The 25,343-nt window shown below is 38.1% G+C and overlaps 1 protein-coding gene across 2 annotated transcripts in view; it reads right to left on the reverse strand.

Moving 5' to 3' along the window:
- ADAMTS12 (ADAM metallopeptidase with thrombospondin type 1 motif 12) overlaps positions 1 to 25,343 on the reverse strand; it is a 533,606-nt gene that overhangs the window by 172,700 nt on the left and 335,563 nt on the right. The window contains exon 13 of one of the 2 annotated variants that reach the window (XM_036758037.1): positions 197 to 330. The exons of the other annotated variant lie outside the window; for it this stretch is intronic. Within the exon in view, the coding sequence (XP_036613932.1) occupies positions 197 to 330 (134 nt within the window). The remainder of the gene's footprint in view (positions 1 to 196; positions 331 to 25,343) is intronic. 2 annotated transcript variants of the gene reach the window in all.

The raw sequence follows: 25,343 nt of genomic DNA on the forward strand, positions 1-25,343 counted from the left end.
TAAGAACTGCTTGAGGGTCTATTGCCACTATCTGTGATGGACTGACCTCGAGAATTACTGGACCATAAGGACAAAATGAAATTTCAATCCAAGATCTGATGACAAATTTAAACATCTTGAACCAAAATGATTTTAACTCATCTTAATTACTTTTATGATTGCACAAAGTTGGAGATTAAGGAAACATACCCAATACCTTACATATGCCATTAATGCAGACATTTCTGCTGTTGCCTCCTTCGAAACAAGGTGTACCATCAATAACAGCATCTAGCATTTTCTCAGAAAACTGTCCATCAATGGGTCGGCAGTAGAGTTCACAGGGATGTTCTGCAGTAGAAAAAAAAGAAAGACAATTTCAAGTTGCAATTTTGATTAATATTAATGGTTTCTCCAAAGCTTTTTAAAATTTGCGACATTTGATCACCCTTTGATATTGAAAGTCCTAAAAAGTGCAAGAATCTCACTCCCAGGACAGCTGGATGATATAATGAAAAGAGTGCCTGATTTGGAGTCAAGAAGACCTGAATTCAAATAAATGAGAACCCTAGAAAGCTGTACCATAGACACAGAGAGGACTTGATCTCTTCTGCAGAAAGCCAATTACTTTGTTCTGGTAGATGGATGAAATTAATCAATTAAGATCCCAGATTCAAACAGTTGGTAGCAACTTCAGAGGGCATTTCTTCCAATCCAGACCTGAATAAGAATCCATTGTACAATTCTCCTGATGCCCCAACACTCCCACCCCAATCAGTGGACATCCAACCTTGGATTTTCTTTGCTTACTGACTGATTCCTAGTAAGGGGAAGCAAGATGGATGTGCTTGTCCCTGGAACCTGGACTCAATTTTTTTTTTCACTGAATCCGAAGGGCAGATCCACTCTTGCTTATTCTCAATTTTGAAACAGACTTTGTTTATCTCCTCTGAGTACATTTGTTGGGTACAGCTGGATAGCTCGTTCTTCAAGGACCAGATCACTTTGAGGATATAGATGGTGCCACTCACATGGTCAAGTGTGTTTTCAAGCTAAAATAAGTGCAAAGCAACTCTTAGGGAGCAAAATGCTGACTTGTTTGACTAACAGCAGCATTGTGTAGATATAACTATGGACTGCATGTTGTATGACAATTTATCACCTGCTTATTTAGGAAAATAAATGGAGGCAGCTAAGAGGCTCAGAGGATAGGGGATTGGGTTTGGAGTCAGGAAGAAGAGAGTTCAAACCTAGCCTCAAACACTTCCTGTGTGAACCCGAGCAAGTTACTTAACCTTTTATTATCTGACTAAATGGATCCACTGGATCCTGTGGAGAAGGAAATGGCAAACCACTCCAGTATTCTTGCCAAGAAAGCTCCATGGACAGTATGGTCCATGGGGTCATGAAGAGTCGACCACAACTGAACAGGGAAAGATTCTTGGTTTCATAAAAATACCATTTCCTGGTGAGAGGGGGAGAGGAAGCTGTAGAGTGGAGAGGGGGAGAGACCAATCACATTTTGGGAGTGAGGAATAACTATGGATAGCCATTGTTCCTAAGAAGAAAAAGCTAAAAGCAAAGAACAGGGACCAGCTGAATTTACATAAAGTCCAAAGAACAAATTCCTCTGAGGAGTCAACAAAGCTGAGCCAAGATAAAGAGATATTTTTTTTTAATATACTGGAAAACTTTTTATTGTAGGTGGAGTGGGATAGCTGGACACAGTTTAGATGATTCCAATTTTGTTGGCAATATCTAAAGCATCGTAGTCTGGAGCAAGTCGGACATAGGCCTTCTTCTCTCCATCAGGCCGGATCAGTGTGTTGACCTTGGCCACATCGATGTCATACAGCTTCTTTACCGCCTGCTTTATCTGATGCTTGTTGGCTTTGATGTCCACAATGAAGACTAGGGTGTTGTTGTCCTCAATCTTCTTCATAGCAGACTCAGTGGTCAAGGGGAACTTGATGATGGCATAGTGATCCAGCTTGTTTCTCCGAGGGTATTTGGGCTGCCTTCGAAGTCTTAGTGTCTTGGGTCACCGAAAGGTGGGGGATGTTTGGATCTTCTTCTTTTTGTGGCTGTGGACACCCTTCAACACCGCCTTCTTGGCCTTCAAGGCCTTGGACTTGGCCTCTGTCTTGGGGGGGACAACGGCTTCCTTCTTCGCCTTCGGCGCCATCTTGGGGGAAAGGGCTATTTGGATATTTTTAAAGACAGCAAGAAGAGGAGCCAAGATGTTGAAGGAAAGGCAGGAATAAACCCAACCTCTCCCCAATTCCCCTTCAAACAACTTTAAATAATGCCTCAAAATAAAGCCTGAAGCGGCAGAACCCACTAAAAGATGAGGTGACACCATTTTTCAGCCCTAGACAACTTAGAATGTCAGCAGGAAAGATCTATTGCATCAGGGTGAGAATGGAGCACAGTCCAGCGTACCAGTGCAGCAGGTCCTGGGGTGTGATTGAATCAGCAGCTGCAGAAGCTGCTTCCAGAGCTCTCAGCCCACAGATGGTAAGAGATCAGACAAGTGGTCAGAAGGAGAATAAAGGGATACCTTTGCTGGCACTGGGTGCTGGACTCTGTTGCATTGCCATACTTGGATCGGGGTTGCAGTCCTGGGTCACAGTCCTAGGGTGAGAAGGAGCACTAGCACACCAAAGCTTGTGGCCACAAGGGAGTGGAGACCCTTGTCACAGTTCAAGGACAGAAAAAAAGTGCTTGTGATCAATCATAGACCAGAGGATAGGCCTGAAAAGTAGGAAACACACTGTCCTTAAATCGTACCAACTTAGAAGAACTGAAAGTTTATAGACCCCCTGGAACTAGCTCTGAAAACAGCTGTACAAAAAACCTGAAGGTTGGGAGTAGAGCCCAACTTTAATGATTAAAAGTCAAGAAATAGGCCAGTAGGGACAGCTAGGTGGTGCAGTGAGCAGAGCACCGACTCTGGAGTCAGGAGTACCTGAGTTCAAATTCGGCCTCAGACACTTGACACATTTGCTAGCTGTGTGACCTTGGGCAAATCACTTAACCCCAATTGCCCTGACTTCTTCCCTGAAAAAAACAAAAGAAAGAAATAGGCTGGGAAAGAGGATCCTGACCATAGGAAGCTACTATGGTGACAGAGAAGATCAAAATATAAACTTGGAAGTCAACAAACTAAACTGCTACATCCAAAGCCTCAAAGGAAAATGTGAATTGGTCTCTAGCCCAAAAAGAATTCCTGGAAGAATTCAGAAAGGAGTTTAAAAATCAAATAAGAGATGCAGAGAAATAATTGGGGAAAGAAATGGCAGTGATGAAAGAAAATCATGAAAAAAAGAGTCAACACGATGGAGAATGCTATCTTCATCCAGAGAAAGAATTGTGAAGTTTGAATGCAGATTGAGGCACACTACATGCTCGCCTTTTTTCTTCCCTTTTGTTTTTGTTCTTGGGCTTTTTTTTTTGGTTCTGTCTCTTCTTTCTCATTACTCATTCCATTGGTCATAATTATTCTCCACAACTTGACTAGTGTATAAATTAATTCAATGCAAAGTTATACATGATAGTTATATGAGCTTCCATGCCATTTTGGGGAGGGAGGAGGGAGGGAGGGGAGAAAATCTGGAACTCAAAATTATGTAGAACCATGTGTGGTAAACTAAAAATAAAAAATATTTAAAAAAAAAGAAAAAAAGAGTCAATAGTTTGGTAAAGGAGGCACAAAATATATTGAAGAAAATAACACCTCGAAAAACAGAATAGGCCAAATGATAAATGAAGCACAAAAATCCAATGAAGAGAATACCTTAAAAAGCAGATTTGGACAAATGAAAAAGGAAGTACAAAAGCTCACTTAATAATTTCTTAAAAATTAGAAGTGTGCAAGTGGAAGCTAATGACTCCATGTGACACCAAGAAACAATAAAACAAAATCAAAGAAATGGAAAAATAGAAGAAAATGTGAACTATCTCTAAAAAAACAACTGACCTAGAAAACAGATCTAGGAGAGATAATTTCAGAATTGTTGGACTACCTGAAAACCATGATAAAAAAAGAGCTTAAGTATCATCTTTCAAAAAATTGTCATGGAAAACTGCCCTAATATTGTAGAATCATAAGGTAAAATAGAAATTTAAAGAATCTACTGATTACCTCCTGAAGGAGATCCCAAAATGAAAATCCCAGAAACATTACAGCCAAAATCCAGAGCTCCCTAGTTAATAAGAAAACATTGCAAATAGCTAGAAAGAAACAGTTTAAATATGGAGTCACAGTCAGGATAACACAAGATTTGGCAGCTTCTATAGTAAAGGATCAAAGGGCTTGGAATATGATATTCCAGGTGGCAATGGTGCTAGGAATACAACCAAGTATTACCTACCCAGCAAAACAAAGTATAATCCTTCCAGAGAAAAAATGGATATTGAATGAAATAGGGGACTTCTGAGTATTCTTGATGAAAAGACCAGAGCTGAATAGAAAATTTGGTTTTCAAATAAAAGATTCAAGAGAAGCATATAAAGGTAAAAAGGAAAGGAAAATAATAAGGGACTTAATAAGGTTAAGGTGTTTACATTCCTACATGGGAAGATGATACTTATGACTCACAAGAATTTTCTCATTATTTAGGCAGTTAGAAGGAGCATACATAGAGACATGGGTGTGAGTTGAATATAATGGAATGATACCTAAAAACAATAAATTTTAGGAATGAAAAAGAGGAATGTACCAGGAGAAGGATAAAGGGGTAGGTATAATGGGGTAAATTATTTCATATAAAGGAGGCCTGAAAGAGCTTTCACAGTGGAGGGGAAGATGGGGGAGGTAGGCAGAAGCAAGTGAACCTTACTCTCATTGGAATTGGCTCAAAGAAGGAGTAACGTGCACATCAAGTCAGGCATAGAAATCGATCTTACTCTATAGGAAGAGAGAGGAAGGAGATAAGAAAAAGGGGGGCTGATAGAAGGGAGGGCAGGCTAGGGGAGGCAGCAGTCAGAAAAAACCACTTTTGAGGATGGATAGGGTGAAAGGAGGGAGAGAGAATAGGACAAACGAGGGAAATAAGATGGAGGAAAATACAGTTAGTAATCAGAACTGTGAAAAACTATAATGAGTTTTTCAGATAAAGGCCTCATTTCTCAAATACATAGAGAACAGGGTCAAATTTATAAAAAATAAGACCATTCCTCAATTGATAAATGGTCAAAAGATATGAACAGGTAGTTTTCAGTCAAAGTAATCAAAGCTACATATAATCATATGAAAAAAATTCTAAATCACTATTGATTAGAGAAATGCAAATTAAAACAACTCTGTGATAATTGACTAATATGACAAAATGGAAAATGACAAATGTTGGAAGGGATGTGGGAAAATTGGGAAAACTGAGACACTAATGTACCATTGGTGGAGTTGTGAACTGATTAAACCATTCCAGAGAATAATTTGAAACTATGCCCAAAGGGGCTTTGACTCAGCAGTACCACTACTAGTTCTGTATCCCAAAGAGATTTTAAAAAGACACTGGAAAAGGCTCTATATATACAAAAATATTTATAGCAGCTCTTTTAGTGGCAGCAAAGAATTGAAAATTGAGGGGATGCTCATCAGTTGAGGGATGGCTAAATAAGTTGTAGCATAAGATTGTGATGGAATACTATTGTGCTGTAAGAAATTATGAGCACGATGGTTACAGAAAAACTTGGAAAGACTTACATGAACTGACGCAAAGTGAAATGAGTGGAACCAGGAGAACACTGTATAGAGTGACAGCAATATTGGATGATGATCAACTGTGAATGACTTGGATATTCTCAGCAATACAATGATCTATGACAGTTCTAAAGGACTTATGATGAAAAATGCTATCTGTCTCCAGAGAAATAACTGATGGAGTTTGAATCCATATCAAAGCATACTTCTTTTTACTTTTTAAATTTTTCTTGTTTTTTTGTGTATTTTTCTTCACAGCACGACTAACACAGAAATATGTTTTATATGATTGTATATGTATGACCTATATCAAACTGCTTGTCATCTCAATGAGAGCAGTGGGAAAGAAGGAAGGAAAGAATTTAAAACTCAAAATAAAAAACCCAAATGTTAAAAATTGTTTTACATGTAATTGGGGAAAAATAAAATATTTTAAAGAATAAAATCAATTCCATCAAATTGAAGGGATACTCATCAATTGAGGAATAGCTGAACAAGTTGTAGTATGTGATTGTGATAGAGTACCAATGTGCCATAAGAAATGATGAGCAGGATGGTTCCAGAAAAACCTAGGAAGAATTATATGAACTGATGCAAAGTGAAGTGTACAGAACCAGGAGAACATTGTATACTATAACAGCAACAGAGTAAAAAAGATCAACTGTGAAAAGCTCCACTCCTCTGATCAATACACGGATCCAAGACAATTGTGAATGACACAAAATAAAAAATGCTATCCATATTCAGAGAAAAAACTGATGAACTTTGAATAAAAATTGAAGAATAATTTTCTCACTTTATTTTTCTTGCATTTTTGTGACATGGCTAATATGGAAATATGTTTTGCATGATTTCATATTTATAGTTGATATCATATTACCTGCCTCATTAGAACTCAAATTTTAAAAAAGTGTTAAAAATAAATAAATGATCATTTTAAATTTTTTTAAAAAGATAGCAGGAAGAAAAGAATCAAAAAGATTTAGGGAGAAAATGTCTGAGAAAAACCAAGATGTAGGATTATGTTAAAAAACCCTTCCTTCTTTTTCAACTTTTGGGGGCATTATTGGCTCACTGTATTAACTGGAATAAAAAGGATATTTCCAATGTCACCTAGAGAGAAATCCTGATCTCCTAGTGATAAAAGGTACTAACACAGGTGCATAGAGCTCAGAGAAATAATTTCCTGAAACAGTATATACTGCATGGTTGCCAAGGAGAAGGAAAGAAAGGGCAGGGTGTTGCTGGGCTTACATAAAGAAAAGGCACACAGCTCTGAGCCCTTCTAGAGCTTTTTCTGATTTCTGTGCCATGGAGAAAAGAGCTTGTGAAACAAGACTCCCCAGGAATAATTTGCCCTTACTCCTCTCTTTCTGTTAAGTATATCCAGCTGCCTATTATAACATGCAACAGTGGCTTTTCTTAAACACTTATTGTGCTTTAAGCACTGATCTTAAAGATGAATAAACCTCCAGTGTGGAGGAGTAGGAAATGGTATCACAAGATGAGGGAAGAACCACTAGTCCATTTGGGCTGCAACTTTTGTGCCTGAAGAAGAATGCTTCTAATAAGATTGAAAAGATATGGTGAAGCCTAATTATGAACAGTCTGGAATAACAGATGAAAAGTTTTGTTTTGTTTTATTTTTTTCTTATAGGCAAGGAGGAGTCATGAAAGCTTTTTAAGGGGTACGGATGAGGGAGAGGAGTGATGTAATCAGAGTTTAAGAAGTGTATTTCAGCTGTGGTATAAGAAAGAATTAGAGGTGGTGGGGAGGCTAGCAGTAAGATGACCAGTTAGAAGCAATGAGGGTCTCAACTAGGATAGTGGCAACATAAGTACAAAGGTTGGGAGACATGCCAGAGATATTTACGTACTGCAGAGGTAGAATTGTAGTTGTTTGGTTCTCGATCTAGGGATCGAATTCAGGAATGACAGTTATGTTCAGATGTTTGATTTAATTTATCCAGATCTTATATTTGGTCTCAGACTGATGCCCAAGTAGACAAGACTTGATTGTTTACTTAATTATTCCCATAATGCTTCAATGTAAGGCATTAAATGTTCACTGGCAGGGCTTCATTTTCTCCAGGGAATTGTGTACTTAGATGCAAGGGAGATTATGTCAGGAGTCTGTATGAAAGTTATAAATTTCTTGGAGAGAAGAGAAAATAGGAAAGGAAGCATTCTTGACAGTGCCTGGCTATCAGACAGGATAGCCACCTCCAGCAAAGCCTACTTGCTGGCTGCAGAGAATAAAAAAGGAGAGAAAGGCAACCTCCTGCGGTGACTGGAAAAAACCAATTGCCAGCTGGCTAAGAATGATCCAGTGATCTGTTCTGGGTGACATATTTTATGAAGGTCATTAATAAACTGGAGACTATTAGGAGAAAGGCAACTAGGATGCCAAAGGGACTCAAGTTCAGGTCATGTGAGGAGCAGTTGATAGAACTGGAAAATTTACCCTGGAGAAGATATCTGTCTCCAAATGTTTGAAGGGCTGTCATCTGAATAAAGGATTAGATTCCTTTTCTTAAGCCCCAGAGAGCAGAACTGGGAACAAAAGGTAGAAGCTAAAGAGGCATGAAAGGAAAAAAAATGTCCTAATATAGTACAGAGGAATTCTTCTCTGGGTATGGATTGGACTAGATAGCTCCTGAAATCACTTTCACCTCAAATTCTATGATTCAGGGAGATAAGAGATGCTGCACGTCCAAACAGTCTCCACTCTGTCTTATGAGGTAGTTTCCACATGCCCAGAGTTTGAGTCTTCAACAAAGAATGTGTTCTCAGGAATTCTCCCACTACTCACTAAAAGAAAGACTAAAATTCCCCGAGTTAGTGGAGAACATTGGTTCTTATTATTTCTCTAATGGCTTCAATCCCAATTATATTGTTAACTTTATAATGCATATTCTTAATGGCCAATTATTATTCCAGAAGCCCTGTAAAGAAACACATTTCCCTCCTCATGGTGGAGAGAAGATGAAGGGTAGGTTAAGAATATTGCATATTCAGGCATTGTTGTCATCCATGTCAGGTCATTCTCGCTCACCCCATTGAGACAATAAGGGCAGGGAAGGGAAGGCAAAGGAATAAGCATTTTGAAGTGCCTATTATGTACCAAGTTCTGTGCTAAACACTATATAAATATTATCCTATTTGATCCTCACAGCAAGTCTGAGAAGGAGGTCCTATTATTATCCCCATTTTGCAGTTGAGGAAGCTATGGCAAACAGAGAGGTTAAGTGACTTGCCCAGAGTCACACAGCTAGGAATTATCTGAAGCCAGATTTGACTCAGGTTCTTTCTGACACCAGACTCAGTACTCTATCCCTTGTACCACATGGCTGCCTCTACAACTTGTCCTTTCTGCCTTCATAGCATTTCTCCTATATACCCCCTTCTCTTCACTCACATGACCGTATTCCTAGTTTAGACTCTCATAATCTCTCACCCAGACTATTCCAATAGCCTTCTAACGGACCTCCCTACTGTATCTCCCCCTCTACTAACATATCTTCCATGCAGCTGCCAAAGTCATTTTTCTGATGCATAGGTTTGACCATGTCACTACTCTACTCAGCAAATTCCAGTGGCTCCCTACACCTCTGGAATCAAATATTTAGCACTTAAAGATTTTTACAGCCTGGCTTCTATACACCTTTCTAGTCTTCTCATACATTTCTCCCTTCCCTGATCTCTATAGTCCAGCCATAAGGCAATAATAACAATGTAGATGATAATTGTCAAAATGCCTATGTAGTTCTGTATTGCAAAGTATACGAGACTCTCCACATAGAAGGTAGAAGAAGTAAACCATTTATTCAGACACCAGAGAACTATATCCCATAATCAAATGCTCAGCTCCCACAGCCAGTCAGTCTACTTCATCATAACAGCAAGGAACCCAAAACATTCCATACAGAATATGGAGCTTCAACATCCCAAACCACATGATGCTCTATGCTCTATCTTCCATCTCCGTTCCTTTGGACTTCTACTCCCATCTCTCTCTCTCTCTCTCTCTCTCTCTCTCTCCTCTCTCTCTCTCTCTCTCTTTCTCTCTCTCTCTCTCTCCCCCCCCCTTCCCCCCCTCCCTCCCTCTACCTTTGCCTTTTAGATTCCTTGACTTTCTTCAAGACCAATTTAAATGCTACTTTCTGAAGGAGGCTTTCCCAGTCCCACCCTCCCCACCTGCCCAGTTGCTCATACTTCCTCCCATAAAGTTGTCTTCCATCTGTAAGTATTATATGTCTCCAATTATAATGTGTGCTCCTTGAGGAAAGGGGCTATTTTTGCTTTTTCCTTGTGTGTGTGGCACTTAGCACAGTGTCTAGTTCACAGTAAAGCTTTGATCATTGTTGGCTGATGTATGTCATTGCATTGGGTGATTTTGCTTGACACTATTGGTTGATTTTTGCTTAGCTGTTTTTGTTAGGAAGGGCTCAATGGCACTGGTTACTGGAAAATGTGGTATAAAGAACCAAAGGCATTCATAAAACATTTACAAAATGAAATATTTGCTCAAGGTCTGCTGCCTTTCTGCAAATGAAACTAAGTGGATCTTAAGATTCCCATATGAAAAGGGATAAGGACTTCGGGTGATTGAAGCACAGCTAGTTCTATCCTAAAATTCTCTGTGAAATCCATAATGTAGTGAAAAATAGCTACATCCAGGAAAATTCATGGAAAAAAAAATGTGAAGGAAGGCAGCTTTGCAGTGTCAGATTTTAAACTATATTATAAAGTGGTAATCATGAAAATAATCTGGTACTAAGAAATAGACTAGTGGATCAGTGGAATAAATTAGGTACACAATACATAGTAGCAAATGACCATAGTAACCTAGCATTTGATAAACCCAAAGATTCAAGCTTCTGGGGCAAGAATTAACTATTTGACAAAAATTTCTGGGAAAACAGGAAAGCAGTTTGGCAGAAGCTAGGCAGATACCAACATCTCACACCACATAGGAAGAAAAATTTAAAATGGATAAATGATTTAGGGTGATATCATAAGTAAATTAGGAGACCACTGAAAATTTTACCTATCAGATTTATGGATAAGGGAAAAATTTATGACCAAACAAGAGGTAGAGAAGATCATGGGAAGTAAAAGGGATAATTTTGTTTACATTAAATTAAAAAGGTTTTGCATAAACAAAACAACCAAAATTATAAAGAAATCAGGAAACTAGGGGGCAATTTTTATAGCCTCTGCTTCAGGCATCATTTTCCCAAGATACAGGGAACTGAACTAAGTTTATAAAAATACAAGCCTATTCCTAGTTGATAAATGGTCAAAGGATATGAACAAGCACTTTTCAGCAGAAGAAATCAAAACTATCAATGGTCACATGAACAAAAGCTCTAAATCACTGTTAGATAAATAGAAAATAAAAACCTCTGATATACCACCTCACACCTAACAGATTAGCTAACATGACAGAAAAGGAAAATGACAAATGCTGGAGGGAATGTGGAAAAATTGGGACCCTAATACACTGTTGGTGGAGTTGCGAAGTAGTGCAACCATTCTGTAGAACAACTTGAAGCAACACTCAAAGGACTACATGTTATTTGGGAATATTTAATGAAATAAATAAAAAATGAGTTACGAATAAAAATGGCTGAATTGCTATTAGTTGCAGGAGTGGCCATATGGTGAATCAAAATGAGCTTTTCAGTATTACAATTCAGAAATGCCACATGTGGGAAACTTGGATTCTAATTAGGTAGGAAAAAGTCTTACTGAATCTTTTTAAGAGGAAATAGAGTTTTCTCTAGAAAAAAAAAACAGTTTAATATCATATCTATTTAATGCAACAACTGTAGTGCTGGCTATTCTGAATACCTATTTGTGGTGGGGATCTGACCCATAGTTGACAGTATAATGCTACAAATTAGATCATGGCAAGCCTCTTAAGGCCTTAAATCAAGTAAATCTCATCAAGGCTTGATTTGGCCCTTTTAAATTTTTAAATATTTTGCATCTTTCTCTAAAGGGGAAAGAGAGCTGTAACTATTCTTCCATGAAAAGGCCAATTAAGTTGGTATCTTTTTAGTCCATTAAAGACAATTGTATCTTTGGAAAATGCATTTATCTCTTGGCCTCCATTTCCTAATCTATAAAATGAGAAAGTGGGCAAAATTTTGTAAAAATACACAACATCAAAAGACTCTTGAGATGTAAATATCATAGGATCATAAAAAGGGACCTTTGTCATGACTTAATCCAACCTCCTCATTTTACCAAGTAGGAAACTTTAGATGGCACCAGCAGGGGTTGGTGGTATATTGGTGATGCCACTGACTTAGGAGGCTGGCTCATAGAACATCCTGGATTCTGGTATTAAAAAAATTTATGTACAACTTTTATTTTTGTCTTTGTATCTCAAGCCCATGCAGATTTCCTTATACAAGACACTCTCATCTCATATCTTTGTGCATTTGTACTAGCAGTACCCCATTCCAGGAATGCTCTCTCTCTCTCTTCACTTCCACCTCTTAGAATCTGTGGCATCCTCCAAGACTCATCTCAAATGTCATGTTCTGAATGAGGTTTTTCCTAGTCCTCTCCCCCATCCCCAGTGGAGCCCCCTCTCAGAGTATGTCCCATCAACTTTCTCTATGTATATTATACCTGGTTATTTACATGTTGCTCTCCTTCCCATTGGAAAGTGAGCCCCTTGAAGGAAAGAGATTTTTTACCTTTCTTTGTATCCCCGAGGTTTAGCATTGTGCCTTATACAAGAAGACACTTAAATACTTTTGATTGGTTGGTTCAGACCTGTGCTTTGATTGGTGTAGGTAACTCTCAGTAAGGAAACTTGTACCCCCAATATAGATCAGCCCTTTTTAGTCTTGGACAGCAGCCTGGAACATGCAGAGGCCATAAGTGACTTGCTCAGGATCACACAGGTTGTATATGTCAGAGGTGGAACCCAGACTACAATTTGTTTACACTTTTTTAAGGATAACATGTATAAATTTGCAACAAAGAATTTATGGAATTACATTTTCAAATTATAGCTTAAATCATCTACTTTTGAAACCCTTCTACGGCATGTATTTGCAGCTGGTCAAATATTTTCATACTGGAGTAAGTTTAGTTTCTTTCATCTATACATACAAATCAGTGATGAGGAAAATTCTGCTATACAGCTGATAAAACGGGAATAATTACAGCACCTACAGCAAAAGGTTATTGTGAGGATCAAAAAAGATGTTTGTAAAATGTTCAGCATAGTGCCTGACACATAGGTGGTATACAAATGCTTGTTCCCTTCCCCAGCTGATTCTTCTAATTCAATCTGGAACACACTGACATTGCAGTGGCACATTTTCCAGGTTAGAGGAAAGGAATAGAAATGCAAATACTGTCAAAACATACTTTCAAATTTCACAAAATATCTTCTATATCCATCCCCTCTTTTTTATTCCTTAATCTCAGCCCTCATTACCTCACACAGACTATCATAACACCATAGTTTCTTTTCCTTCAGTCACTCCCCACGCCAATTCATCTTATGCATTGCTACCAAGTTAATCTTTCAAGTCTCCCACTCAGATCATGCCAATTCTTTTCTCAAAAGTTATTCTCAATGGTTTCCCATTGCCTAATATTAGTTCCAAGCCTGGCACTCAAGAGCCTTCCTAGTATGATGCCCAATCTTCCTTTCCAGTCTGATCTAATTGGTCTCTTAATTAATATTCTTGCTTCCAGCCTCTCCCCTCTCCAATCCATCTTTAACACAATGCCAGAATAATTTTCCTAAGGAACAGGCCATTTCCCTGCTCAAAAATCTTCAATAGCTACCTATTGCTTTTAAGCTAAAATATGAATTCCTCAAGCCAGGCATCAAAAGCCCTCCACAATCTAGATGTTAGTTTGAACCATCATAGTCTTGTATCACTTTACTCTGCTTCACATATGTCATGAAGTAGGGAGCTGTGAGAATACATAATATTGGAATGTGGTTGTGCTTGTCTACTCTGACTTCTGAAACCAAGTACCATATAAGAAATGGAGGTAAGTAATTATCTCAATTTTGAATGGCTGTCATCAGTATGATGGATCTGTTGTCATGGCCAGTTACTCCTAATGCCAAATCTGCATCCAGCTGAAGATTCTGACAAGCTCAGGGTTGCTCAATTTGCCTGTCAGGTCCTATTGCTGGTGTTCACATCTGTTTATTCTGCTTTTCATGTTTGTTATTCGTTTAAGTAAAAACTTTCGAACTATTGTAACTGATGAAGTGGAAATGACAAGAATTTTGATAAGAAGGTCACCATCCCATCTTTTTTTTTTATTTTTAGTTTACAACACACGGTTCTACATGATTTTGAGATCCAGATTTTCTCCCCTCCCTCCTCCTCCCTCCCCAAGATGGCATGGAATCTCATATAACTACCATGTATAATTTCGCATTGAATTAATTTATACACTAGTCAAGTTGTGGAGAAGAATTATGACCAATGGAGTGAATCATGAGAAAGAAGAGACAGAACCAAAAAAAAAAAAAACAAAAACAAAAGAGAAGAAAAAAGGCAAGCATGAAGTGCGCCTCAATCTGCATTCAAACTTCACAGTTCTTTCTCTGGATGAAGATAGCATTCTCCATCGTGAGTCCCCTGGAGTTGTCCTTGCACCTTACGTTGCTGAGAAGAGCAAAGTATGTCAGGGTTGGTCCTCACATAATCCATATATCTGTGGTTGTGTACAATGTTCTCCTGGCTCTGCTCCGCTCACTCAGCATTATATCGTGTAGGCTTTTCCAGATTGTTACGAAGTCTGTATCTTCCCCATTTCTTATGGCACAATAGTATTACATTACCTTCATATACCACAGCTTGTTCAGCCATTCCCCAATTGATGGGCATCCCTTTGATTTCCATTTCTTGGCTACCACAAAAAGAGCCGCTATAAATATCCTTGTACATAAGGGTCCTTTTCCCGCTTGTGTGATTTCTTTGGGATACAACCCTAGAAGTGGTATTGCTGGGTCAAAGGGTATGAACATTTTTATAGCCCTTTGGGCATAGTTCCAAATTGCTCTCCAAAATGGCTGGATCAGCTCACAACTCCACCAGCAACGTAACAATGTTCCAATTTTCCCACATCCTCTCCAGCATTTGTCATCCTCCTGTTTTGTTATTTTAGCCAATCTGACAGGAGAGATGTGGTATCTGAGAGTTGTTTTGATTTGCATTTCTCTAATCAGTAGTGATCCAGAGCATTTTTTCATATGCCTATAGACAGCTTTAATTTCTTCCTCTGAAAACTGCCTGTTCATACCCTTTGACCATTTCTCAATTGGGGAAATGGCTTGTATTCCTATATATTTGGCTCAGTTCCCTGTATATTTTAGAAATGAGGCCTTTATCAGAGAAACTAGTTGCAAAGATTTTCTCCCAATTTTCTGCTTCCCTCCTAATTCTTGTTGCATTGGCTTTTTTTGTACAAAAACCTTTTGATTTAACATAATCAAAATTATCCATTTTGCATTTTGTAATGCTCTCTATCTCTTGTTGGGTCATGAATTCTTTACTTTTCCATAAATCTGATAAGTAAACTATTCCTTGCTTTCCCAAATTACTTATAGTGACAGATTTTACTCCTAAATCATGAACCCATTTTGACTTTATTTTGGTATATGGTGTGAGATATTGGTCTATGCCCAGTTTCTGCCCTACCATTTTCCAATTTTCCCAACAGTTTTTGTGAAATAGTGGATTATCAGCCCAGAAGCTGGCCTCTTTGGGTTTACCAAAGAGTAGATTGCTAAACTTGTTGATTTCTCCTACTTGTGTACCGATCCTATTCCACTGATCCACACTCCTATTTCTTAACCAGTACCAGGCAGTTTTGATGACTGCTGCTCTGTAGCACAGTTTAATATCTGGTATGGCTAGGCCACCTTCTCTAGCATTTCTTTTCATTAATGCCCTAGATATTCTAGACCTCTTGTTTTTCCAGATGAATTTTGTTATTATTTTGTCCAAATGGTATATACATATATATATATATATATATATATATATATATATATATATACACATATATATATGTTAGTCTTGAGAATGGTACAGCTATTATGACAATTGAAAGGGATATACATAGGTTGTGAATGCCTGTATAAATTAACTGATATAAAGATATAAAATATAAGTAAGAGATATAAAGGGATAAATATATATTTGGTAGTTCGATTGGTATGGCACTGAATAGATAGATTAATTTAGGTAAAATTGTCATTTTTATTATATTAGCTCAGCCTAACCATGAGCAACTGATATTTTTCCATTTATTTAGATCTGATTTTATTCGCGTGAAAAGTGTTTCATAGTTATGTTCATATAGGCCCTGGGTTTGTCTTGGCAAATAGACTCCCAAATATTTTATAGTGTCTATAGTAACTTTGAATGGAATTTCTCTATCTCTTGCTGTTGGGCTTTGTCAGTAATGTATAGGAATGCTGAGGATTTATGTGGGTTTATTTTATATCCTGCAACTTTGCTAAAGTTGTTTATTATTTCAAGTAGTTTTTTACTTGATTCTCTAGGATTCTCTAAATAAATCATCATATCATCTGCAAAAAGTGATAATTTAGTTTCTTCTTTTCCTATTCTAATTCCTTCTATTTCTTTTTCTCCTCTTATTGCTACAGCTAAAGTTTCTAGTACCAAATTGAATAATAGGGGTGATAATGGACATCCTTGTTTCACCCCTGATCTTGTTGGGAATGCATCTAGCTTATCCCTGTTACAGATAATGCTTGTCGATGGTTTTAGGTAGATGCTATTTATAATTTTAAGGAAGGTTCCACTTATTCCTATGCTTTCTAGTGTTTTTAATAGGAATGGGTATTGTACTTTGTCAAAGGCTTTTTCTGCATCTATTGAGATGATCATATGGTTTCTGCTAGTTTTGTTGTTGATATGGTCAATTATGCTAATAGTTTTCCTAATATTGAACCAGCCTTGCATTCCTGGAATAAATCCTACCTGGTTATGGTGTATTATTCTCGTGATGAGCTGCTGCAATCTTTTTGCTAATATTTTATTTAAAATTTTTGCATCAATATTCATTAGAGAAATTGGTCTATAATTTTCTTTCTCTGTTTTGACTCTACCTAGTTTGGGTATTAGTACCATATTTGTGTCATAAAAAGAATTTGGTAGGACTCCTTCTTCACCTATTTTCCCAAATAGTCTACAAAGTATAGGAATTAGTTGTTCTTTAAATGTTTGATAGAATTCACATGTAAAACCATCTAGACCTGGAGATTTTTTCCTAGGGAGTTCATTGATGGCATGCTCAATTTCTTTTTCTGAGATGGGGTTATTAAGAAATTTTACTTCCTTTCCTGTTAACCTGGGCAGTTTATGTTTTTGTAGATATTCATCCATATCTCTAAGGTTGTCCAATTTATGGGCATACAGTTGGGCAAAATAATTCCTAATTATTGCTTTGATTTCCTCTTCATTAGAGGTGACCTCACCCTTTTCATTTTTGATACTGGTAATTTGATTTTCTTCTTTCTTTTTTTTAATCAAATTGGCCAAAGGTTTATCAATTTTATTGGTTTTTTCATAAAACCAGCTCTTTGTTTTATTTATTAATTCAATAGTTTTCTTGGTTTCAATTTTATTAATCTCGCCTTTGATTTTCAGTATTTCTAATTTGGTATTTAATTGGGGGTTTTCAATTTGCTCTTTTTCTAGCTTTTTCAGCTGTATGCCCAGATCATTGATCTCCTTTTTCCCTATTTTATTCATGTAGGCATTTAGGGATATAAAACTTCCCCTAAGAACTGCTTTTGCTGCATCCCATAAGTTTTGGTATGTTGTTTCACTATTGTCATTCTCTTGAATGAAGTTATTAATTGTTTCTCTGATTTGTTCTTTGGCCCACTCATTTTTTAGAATTAAATTATTTAGTTTCCAATTAGTTTTTAGCTTATTTTTCCATGGTTCTTTATTAAACATGATTCTGATTGCATCATGATCTGAAAAGGATGCATTGACTACTTCTGCTTTTCTGCACTGGATTGTGAGGTTTTTATGCCCTAGTACATGGTCAATTTTTGAGTATGTGCCATGTACTTTTGAGAAGAAAGTATATTCCTTTTTATCCCCATTCAGTTTTCTCCAGAGGTCTATCATATGTGCCTTTTCTAAAATTCTGTTTACCTCCTTAACTTTTTTCTTATTTATTTTGAGGTTAGATTTATCAAGTTCAGAAAGGGGGAGGTTGAGGTCTCCCAATATTATAGTTTTGCTGCCTATTTCTTCCTGTAACTCCCTTAATCTCTCCTCTAAGAATTTGTATGTCTTACGACTTGGTGCATATATGTTAAGCAATGATATGGCTTCATTGTTTATGGTGCCTTTTAGCAGGATGTAGTGTCCTTCCTTATCTCTTTTAATTAAATCTGTCTTTACTTTTGCTTTGTCTGAGATTAGGATTGCTACACCTGTTTTACTTTAGCTGAGGCACAATATATTTTACTCCAGCCTTTTACCTTTACCCTATGTGTATCCCCCCATTTCAAATGCGTTTCTTGTAAACAGCATATTGTAGGATTATGGTTTTTAATCCATTCTGCTATCTGCTTCTGTTTTATGAGAATGTTCATCCCCTGCACGTTCAGAGTTATGATTTCTATCTGTGTCTTTTTCTCCATCCTATTTCCCCCTGTTTATGCTTTTATTTCTCCCTTTCTCCTTCTCCTCCTCAACAAAGTTTTGCTTTTGACCGCCGCCTTCCTCAGTTTACCCTCCCTCTTTATTCCCCTCCCTTATCTTACCATTTCCCACTTGCTACTTCTCCTCTCCCTTCTGACCACCCCCCTCCCTTTTTCCCCCCTTCCCCTCCTACTTCCCGTAGGACAAGTTAGATTTCTAAACTTATCAGGGTATGTTATTCCCTTTTTGAACTAGATCAGATGACAGTAAAGCAGAAATACTGCTCTTCTCCCTCCCTTCTTTCCCTCTACTATAATATGTTTTTGTGCCACTTCATTTGGTGTAATTTACCCTTTTCTACTACCTCCTTACCGCTCCTCTCGTAGCCCTCCCTTTATATCTCTTACTTATATTTTATATCTTTATATCAGTTAATTTATACAGGCATTCACAACCTATGTATATCCCTTTCAATTGTCATAATAGCTGTACCATTCTCAAGACTAACATATATATATGTATATATATATATGTATAAAACATACATAAGATGATATAATCCCACATAAAGATGTAAACAACCTGCCCTTATTGGTTAATAAGGTTTGTGGGGATTTTCCCCCAGGTTACCTTTTTATGTCTCACTTGAGTTTTGTATTTGGAAATCAAATTTTCCATTGAGTTCTGCCCTTTTCATCAGGAAGGTCTGGAATTCCCTTATTTCATTGAATGTCCATCGCCTTGCCTGGAAAATTATGCTTAGTTTTGCTGGGTAGTTGATCCTTGGTTGTAGTCCCAGCTCCTTTGCCCTTCGGAATATCATATTCCAATTTCTCCTGTCTTTTAATGTGGAAGCTGAGAGATCCTGCGTGATCCTGACTGTAGTTCCACGATATTTGAATTGCTTCTTTTTGGCTGCTTGCAGTATTTTCTCCTTGAGTTTATAGTTCTGAAATTTGGCTATAATATTTCTTGGTGTTTTCAGTTTGGGATCTCTTTCAGGGGGTGATCGGTGAATTCTTTCAATGACTATTTTGCCCTCTGGTTCTAGGACCTCTGGGCAGTTCTCTTTGATAATTTCTTTGAAGATACTGTCAAGGCTCCTTTTTTCATCGTGGATTTCCGGTAGACCAATAACTCTTAAATTGTCTCTCCTGGATCTATTTTCCAGGTCAGTTGTTTTCCCAATCAGGTATTTCACATTTTTTTCTATTTTTTCATTCTTAACGTTTTGCTTTACTACTTCCTGGTGCCTTATAGATTCATTAGCTTCCACTTGCTCAACTCTAATTTTTAATGAGTTAGTGTTTTCATTTTGCTTTTGAGTCTCCTTTTCCAATTGGTTGATTTTACCTCTCAGGGTGTCATTTTCTCTCTTTAGATTCTTTATCTCCGTAGCCATTTCACCAATCTCATTCTTTAGGGACTTGATTTTGTCTTCTTTTAGCTCCCTAATTTGGTTTTTAAAATCCTCCTTTAGCTCTTCCAGCCATGCTTTTTGGGCTGGAGACCAGTTCATATTACCTTTTGAGGTATCAGACACATCTATAGTGTCATTGCCGTCCTCTTCCATATTGATATTTTGATCCTGCCTGTCTCCATAAAAAGAATCTATTGTCCTCGGTTTTTTTGTGTTCTTCTTCATGTTGGTTTGCCTTTTCCTGGCTTTACAACGAATTTCTACCTTTGGGCCTCAGGGCTTTCTGTCCCAGCTTTCTTATTCTGGGGGTTGTGAGTCTAGAATTATAGCCTTCAGTTTCCTGAGGTATGGGGGAGGGGTCTGGCTCCCTGGCGTCTCACTCCCTATGGGTGCTCTCCAGCACTTGCTTTTCAGCAATGGTCTCAGCTGTTTGTTGTTTGAGCTGATGACTGGCACTTCACCTTGGGGAGCAAGATTACGTCTGGGCTCCTGGTGTTGACCCCTGTCGACTCTGCCCCTCTGGGACTAATGAGCTTCTACTATTTGTCCTGTGAGGCCCCACTACTTTCTCCTCTGTTTCAGTTCTCTTTTTTTTCCCCGAGGAATTCTCTGGGTGAGGGGGGGAGGGATTAGAGCCGTTTACCTGACCACTGAGTCTTCCAGAAGTTCAAGAAACCGAGTTCCTGGGCTGCAAGCGTCAGGAGTTGGTGTTTTCCGGCCGGTGGCATTGAGCTGCCTCTCATCGCTCCCACAGACTGCCGTCCTGTGTTCCACCGTCCCATCTTAAAATTCACAGAAGCAAAGGAAGCACCTCCTCTGGATGTGGCTAGCCTGACACCCTAGACTTTAGACACCCTAGACTTTAGAGTAGCAAACATCGATGTGTTCAGGAATAAAGCAAAAACCCAAGCAAGTACGGCATGATGGCCAAAGACTTAAAATGGATAATAGCTCAAGAAGGATGGGAAGCACTGAACCATGAAATTCTGATAAAGCAATCACAAATCATAAGGAATAAATGTGGGGGGGGGACAATTAGAGAGAATGGTGTGTTAGAATAGACTTTTGATCTTTCCGGGCCTCAGTGTCTTCATATATAAAATGAAGGGACTAGATTAGACTTTGGAGTTCTTAACTGTTTTTGTGTCAAAGATCTCTTTGACAGACTGGTGAAGCCTATGGAACTCCTTTCAGAATAAAGTTTTTAAATGAATAAAATAAAATACAAAGTATTATTTTAAAAGCAAGATATTAAAACATTAGCAAAAAACAAATTCATTGTTTAAAAAGTCCAGGTTCAAAACTCCTAGATTAAATAATTTCTAAGGACCCTTTAGGCTCTAAATCCTGTAATATTACTGTAGTGAAGGAAGAGAGCTCTCCAAAGAGCTCAGATTTTTAAAAGGATGCATACAAAAGAGAAAAGAACATAATGAAGGGCAAATACGAGAGTGGTTTGTGATGAAAGTAATGTGAGGATAGCTAAAGCACAGAATGAGCTGAGACTTGTAAAAATGATAAGGACTACAAAGAGGGCTTTAAAATATTTATAGATGATGATATGATGATGGAAGAGACTCTTCCTCACATCTTTCCTTCTCTCTCTCTGTCTCTCTCTCTCCCTTCCTCCCTCTCTCCACCCTGCCTCTCTCAGACATTTACTAGCTATATGACCCTGCGCAAGTCTCTTAACCTTGTTTCCCTCAGTTTCCTTGTCTATAAAATGTGCTGGAGAAGGCAATGGCAAACCACTCTAGTATCTTTGCCAAGAAAACCCCAAATGGAGTCGTGAAGAGTCAGACATAACTGAAGCAACTAAACAATAAAAACAACATAAGTTGAAATACATTATATATGCCTTCACAAAGGTTTGGAATAAGAAAAGCAAGGATCACATAGACTTATTTTAAATGGTTTGAATTGTTTGAGGGCAGAAAATGTTAATTGATATTAACAGAGAAAGAGAAATACTCAAATTATTTTCCCCTTTTCTGCTCTACCAAGGAGAATAATTACAAAATTGAAAAGGATATAACAAATATCCTTAAGGAGCAATATGATGTTGCAGAAGGAGCTAGAACAGAGATAGAGAGATCTAGGTTCAATCCCATGTCTGATACATACTAGCTATGTGGCCATGAGCAAGTCACTTTATTTCTTTGAGACTTAATTTCCATTACCAATGAAATGGGAATAATACTGCTTGCATCCTACAGGCCTGATTTGAGGAAAGCAATTTGTAAACATTTAGACAATTTTTTATGGCCTAGTGGATAGAATGCCAGCCCTGGGGTTGGGGGACTGGAATTCGAATCCAGCTTCAGACGCTTACTAGCTATATGACCCTGGGCAAGTCACTTAACTCTGTTTGCCTCAGTTTGCTCATCTGTAAAATGACCTAGAGAAGGAAATGACAAACCACTCCAGTATCTCTGCCAAGAAAACCTCAAATGGGATCACAAAGTTGGACACCATTAATTGACTAAACAACAAAGACTAGAACTACAAGTTGTATAGGTTACTGAACTGCATTCCTTGCCAGGGACTCCCTACATCTATGATAGCACCAGTTTGATCCAAAAGGGAAGGGGCATAACGGATGTTGATTGTTATTATTTAATCAAAACCCAAGTCAGTCATCAGTCAATAAGCATTTATTAAGCATTTACAATGTGCCGGTTACTGCGCTAAGTTCTAGTGGTATAAAGAAACACAAAGGAAAGTCACTGCCCTCAGGGAGCAAACAACTATGTACAAACAAGCTAGAGACAGGGAAAACTGGAGTTAATAGAAGGAAGGCACTAGAATTGAGGGGGATCAGGAAAGGCTTCCCTATAAAGGGGAGATTTTAGCTGAGATGTTGAGAAAATGAGGAGGTGGAGATGAGGAAGAAAAGCATTCCAGACATAGGGGACAGTCAGAGAAAATGCCCTGAGCCAATGACAGTCTCGTTCCAGGAATAGCAAGACATTAGCATCAGATCACAGAGGTGTAGGAAAACTAACAAATAGGAGGGGACCAGGTTTTGCAGGACTTTGAATGCCAAAAAGAGGATTTTTATTTGATCCTGGAGGTGATAAGGGACCACTGTACTTTATTGAATGGAGGGGGAGAAGTGATATGGTCAGATCTGCAGAGGACATTTAGAAGCTTTAAATGAGTTCATAAGACATGCCAGAACACCGAAGACAGCAACCATCTCAGTTTTCAAAACTAGAAAAAATGATGAATTCTAGAAATAACAGACTCCTCAATTTAGTGTAAATCCTTGGTAGAATTCTAGACCAGGCCAGCATAACCTACAGCCTGCCAAAGGATTCCAAGTGGCCTGCAAAAAATGTAGAGCAAAACATCCAAAGTGCTTTAGTGTTCCTGTGAGCCATAAGCAACTGTGGGCCACAGGTTGTGCAGGACTGCTCTAGACCAATGGTATCAAGCTCAAACAGAAATGGGGTCACTAAACCATACATAAGACTCCCTGTGGCCATGTACATTGACTTATTAACATTATCTTTGTTCTACTGTATTTTTATAATTTTATTTTGTTAAATATTTCCTAATTACATTTTAATCTGGTTGGGGCTACACTGGAGAGTATTGAGAGGCATTTGACACCTTTGCTGTAGACAATTTGGTCACCTTTGACCCCAATGGTGGAGAAACTCTCCCTACCAATACAGATTTCAGCCTATCTTTGTTTTCTTATCCTGGGTGATTTTTGTATGTGCCTTCCCATAAATCCTCCATAGAAGATCTTTCTCTGAGTCTTTCAACATTTTGTGGCTACCACTGCAGCCCATGGGTTATGTTATCCCTTGCATTCTTTACTACCTGGGCTGCCTCCCTTCCTATTCATTAGTATTTTTGATTAGGACTTTTATGTTATTTCTTGATTCCGAGTCATTGTTGGTAACTTGATGAAACCCACTTACGTTCACCATACACCTCTCCATTATTTGTTGGGTCACTTGGGATTTTGATTCTTCTGAGATCATGGCATTCCATGAGTTGCAGTCATATGGTATTGCCTGGATGATGCTGGGATTTTAAAATGTGGGCTTTGTGGGTAGGGAACAGTCTAGAATCATCAGGAACACAGCACATGTCTTCCAAATATTCTTCAACCCAGTCACTTCCTCCTTTGCAGTCTAGGGAGAGGAAGTTCCTGTTCCATCAGCAGTACCTATCCAACATAGGGGTACTATGTTGGGCCACTCAATGGGCTGCACATCAAAAAGCCTATCATAATTGGAAAAATATTCATTCTAACTCCATTTGCTTTTTCCCTATGGATCATGAGGCTGAAACTCTCTATAGCTACAGGAAATTAGGGAATTTCAGCAAAGAGGCCCTGAGTGTTCCAGAGCTAAATGCCGATTAACACAACATCATCTGAGGCAAGGACATCTCGAGAATCTCATCCTCTCTGTGAGGGCTTAGTAATCTTTCATGTGTCATGGACTCTTTTGACAGTCTGATGAAGCCTATATACCCCTGTTCCAAAACATGTTTTTAAACAATTGAAGGAAATGCTAAATTTCAATTAGAAGGTAGTGAAATTAAAGCGTTTTCCATATCTAACTTCATCAACCCCTTGGTCTATAGACCCCAGTATAAGAATTCCTGCTGTCCATCCCTACACTGGATTTAATCCCTACCCTGGATATCAGGACAGCAATGATGCCTTTGCTAAGCATATACCTCCTTGCTTTCGGCCTTGCTTGATATTGATAATCAGAGGATCTTTGCACAAAGGTATCTCTGAAGTCACATCTACAAGGAGTCCTGCATGATCTCAGGATGTGGATAGGAGATAGCTTGTTGGGAAAGAGCCCTTGAGGATACATTTTGCTGTACTGAGACAAAAATTTTTGTCAATAAGCAATAAATATAAAAACTAGGATCAATAAGCAGGAATTAAGAGAAGGTAGATTTTTCATGGGATTTGGAGAGAGATCTCATTATTTAGTCTATTGTCCCCAACACACACACAGACACAGACACACACACATCCCATATTTACAGATGGGAAAGGAAGGCAGAGAGAAATCAAGTCTCTTGCCCAAGGTCACATCGCTACTAATTAACAGATCTATGATTCAAATCCAGGGTTCTTGCTTCAAATCTACTGCCCTCTCTTCCATACCGTATTACGGGTCAAAATTTTTTAAAAAGACAATTCTAACAAACAGAGCTATTGAAACAAAATGGATTATGAAGTAGTGAGCTCCCTGGCATTGAAAGTGTTCCAACAGAAGTTGAAGGGCTACCTGTTATGGATATCACAGAGGAGATTCCTCCATTGGATAGAAAGCTGGCTCTCTAAGGAGCCTTACAATTCTGAATTCTGATCCTCCTGAAGTTCCCCTTGTCTGATTAGGTCTATCAAAGAAAGTTATTTGATAAAAGAATGATCATAACACATCAAAGGTTGCATTCTCAATTAAGTTGACTGCACAACTGTTCAATCACTTCTGACAACAATCTCAAGAAGTGAGCATCAGAAGAGAAGGGCAAATCAGATACAATATCTGGCCAGAGTGTAATA

Source organism: Trichosurus vulpecula, chromosome 1 (assembly GCF_011100635.1).
Source record: "Trichosurus vulpecula isolate mTriVul1 chromosome 1, mTriVul1.pri, whole genome shotgun sequence".
NCBI lineage: Eukaryota > Metazoa > Chordata > Mammalia > Diprotodontia > Phalangeridae > Trichosurus > Trichosurus vulpecula.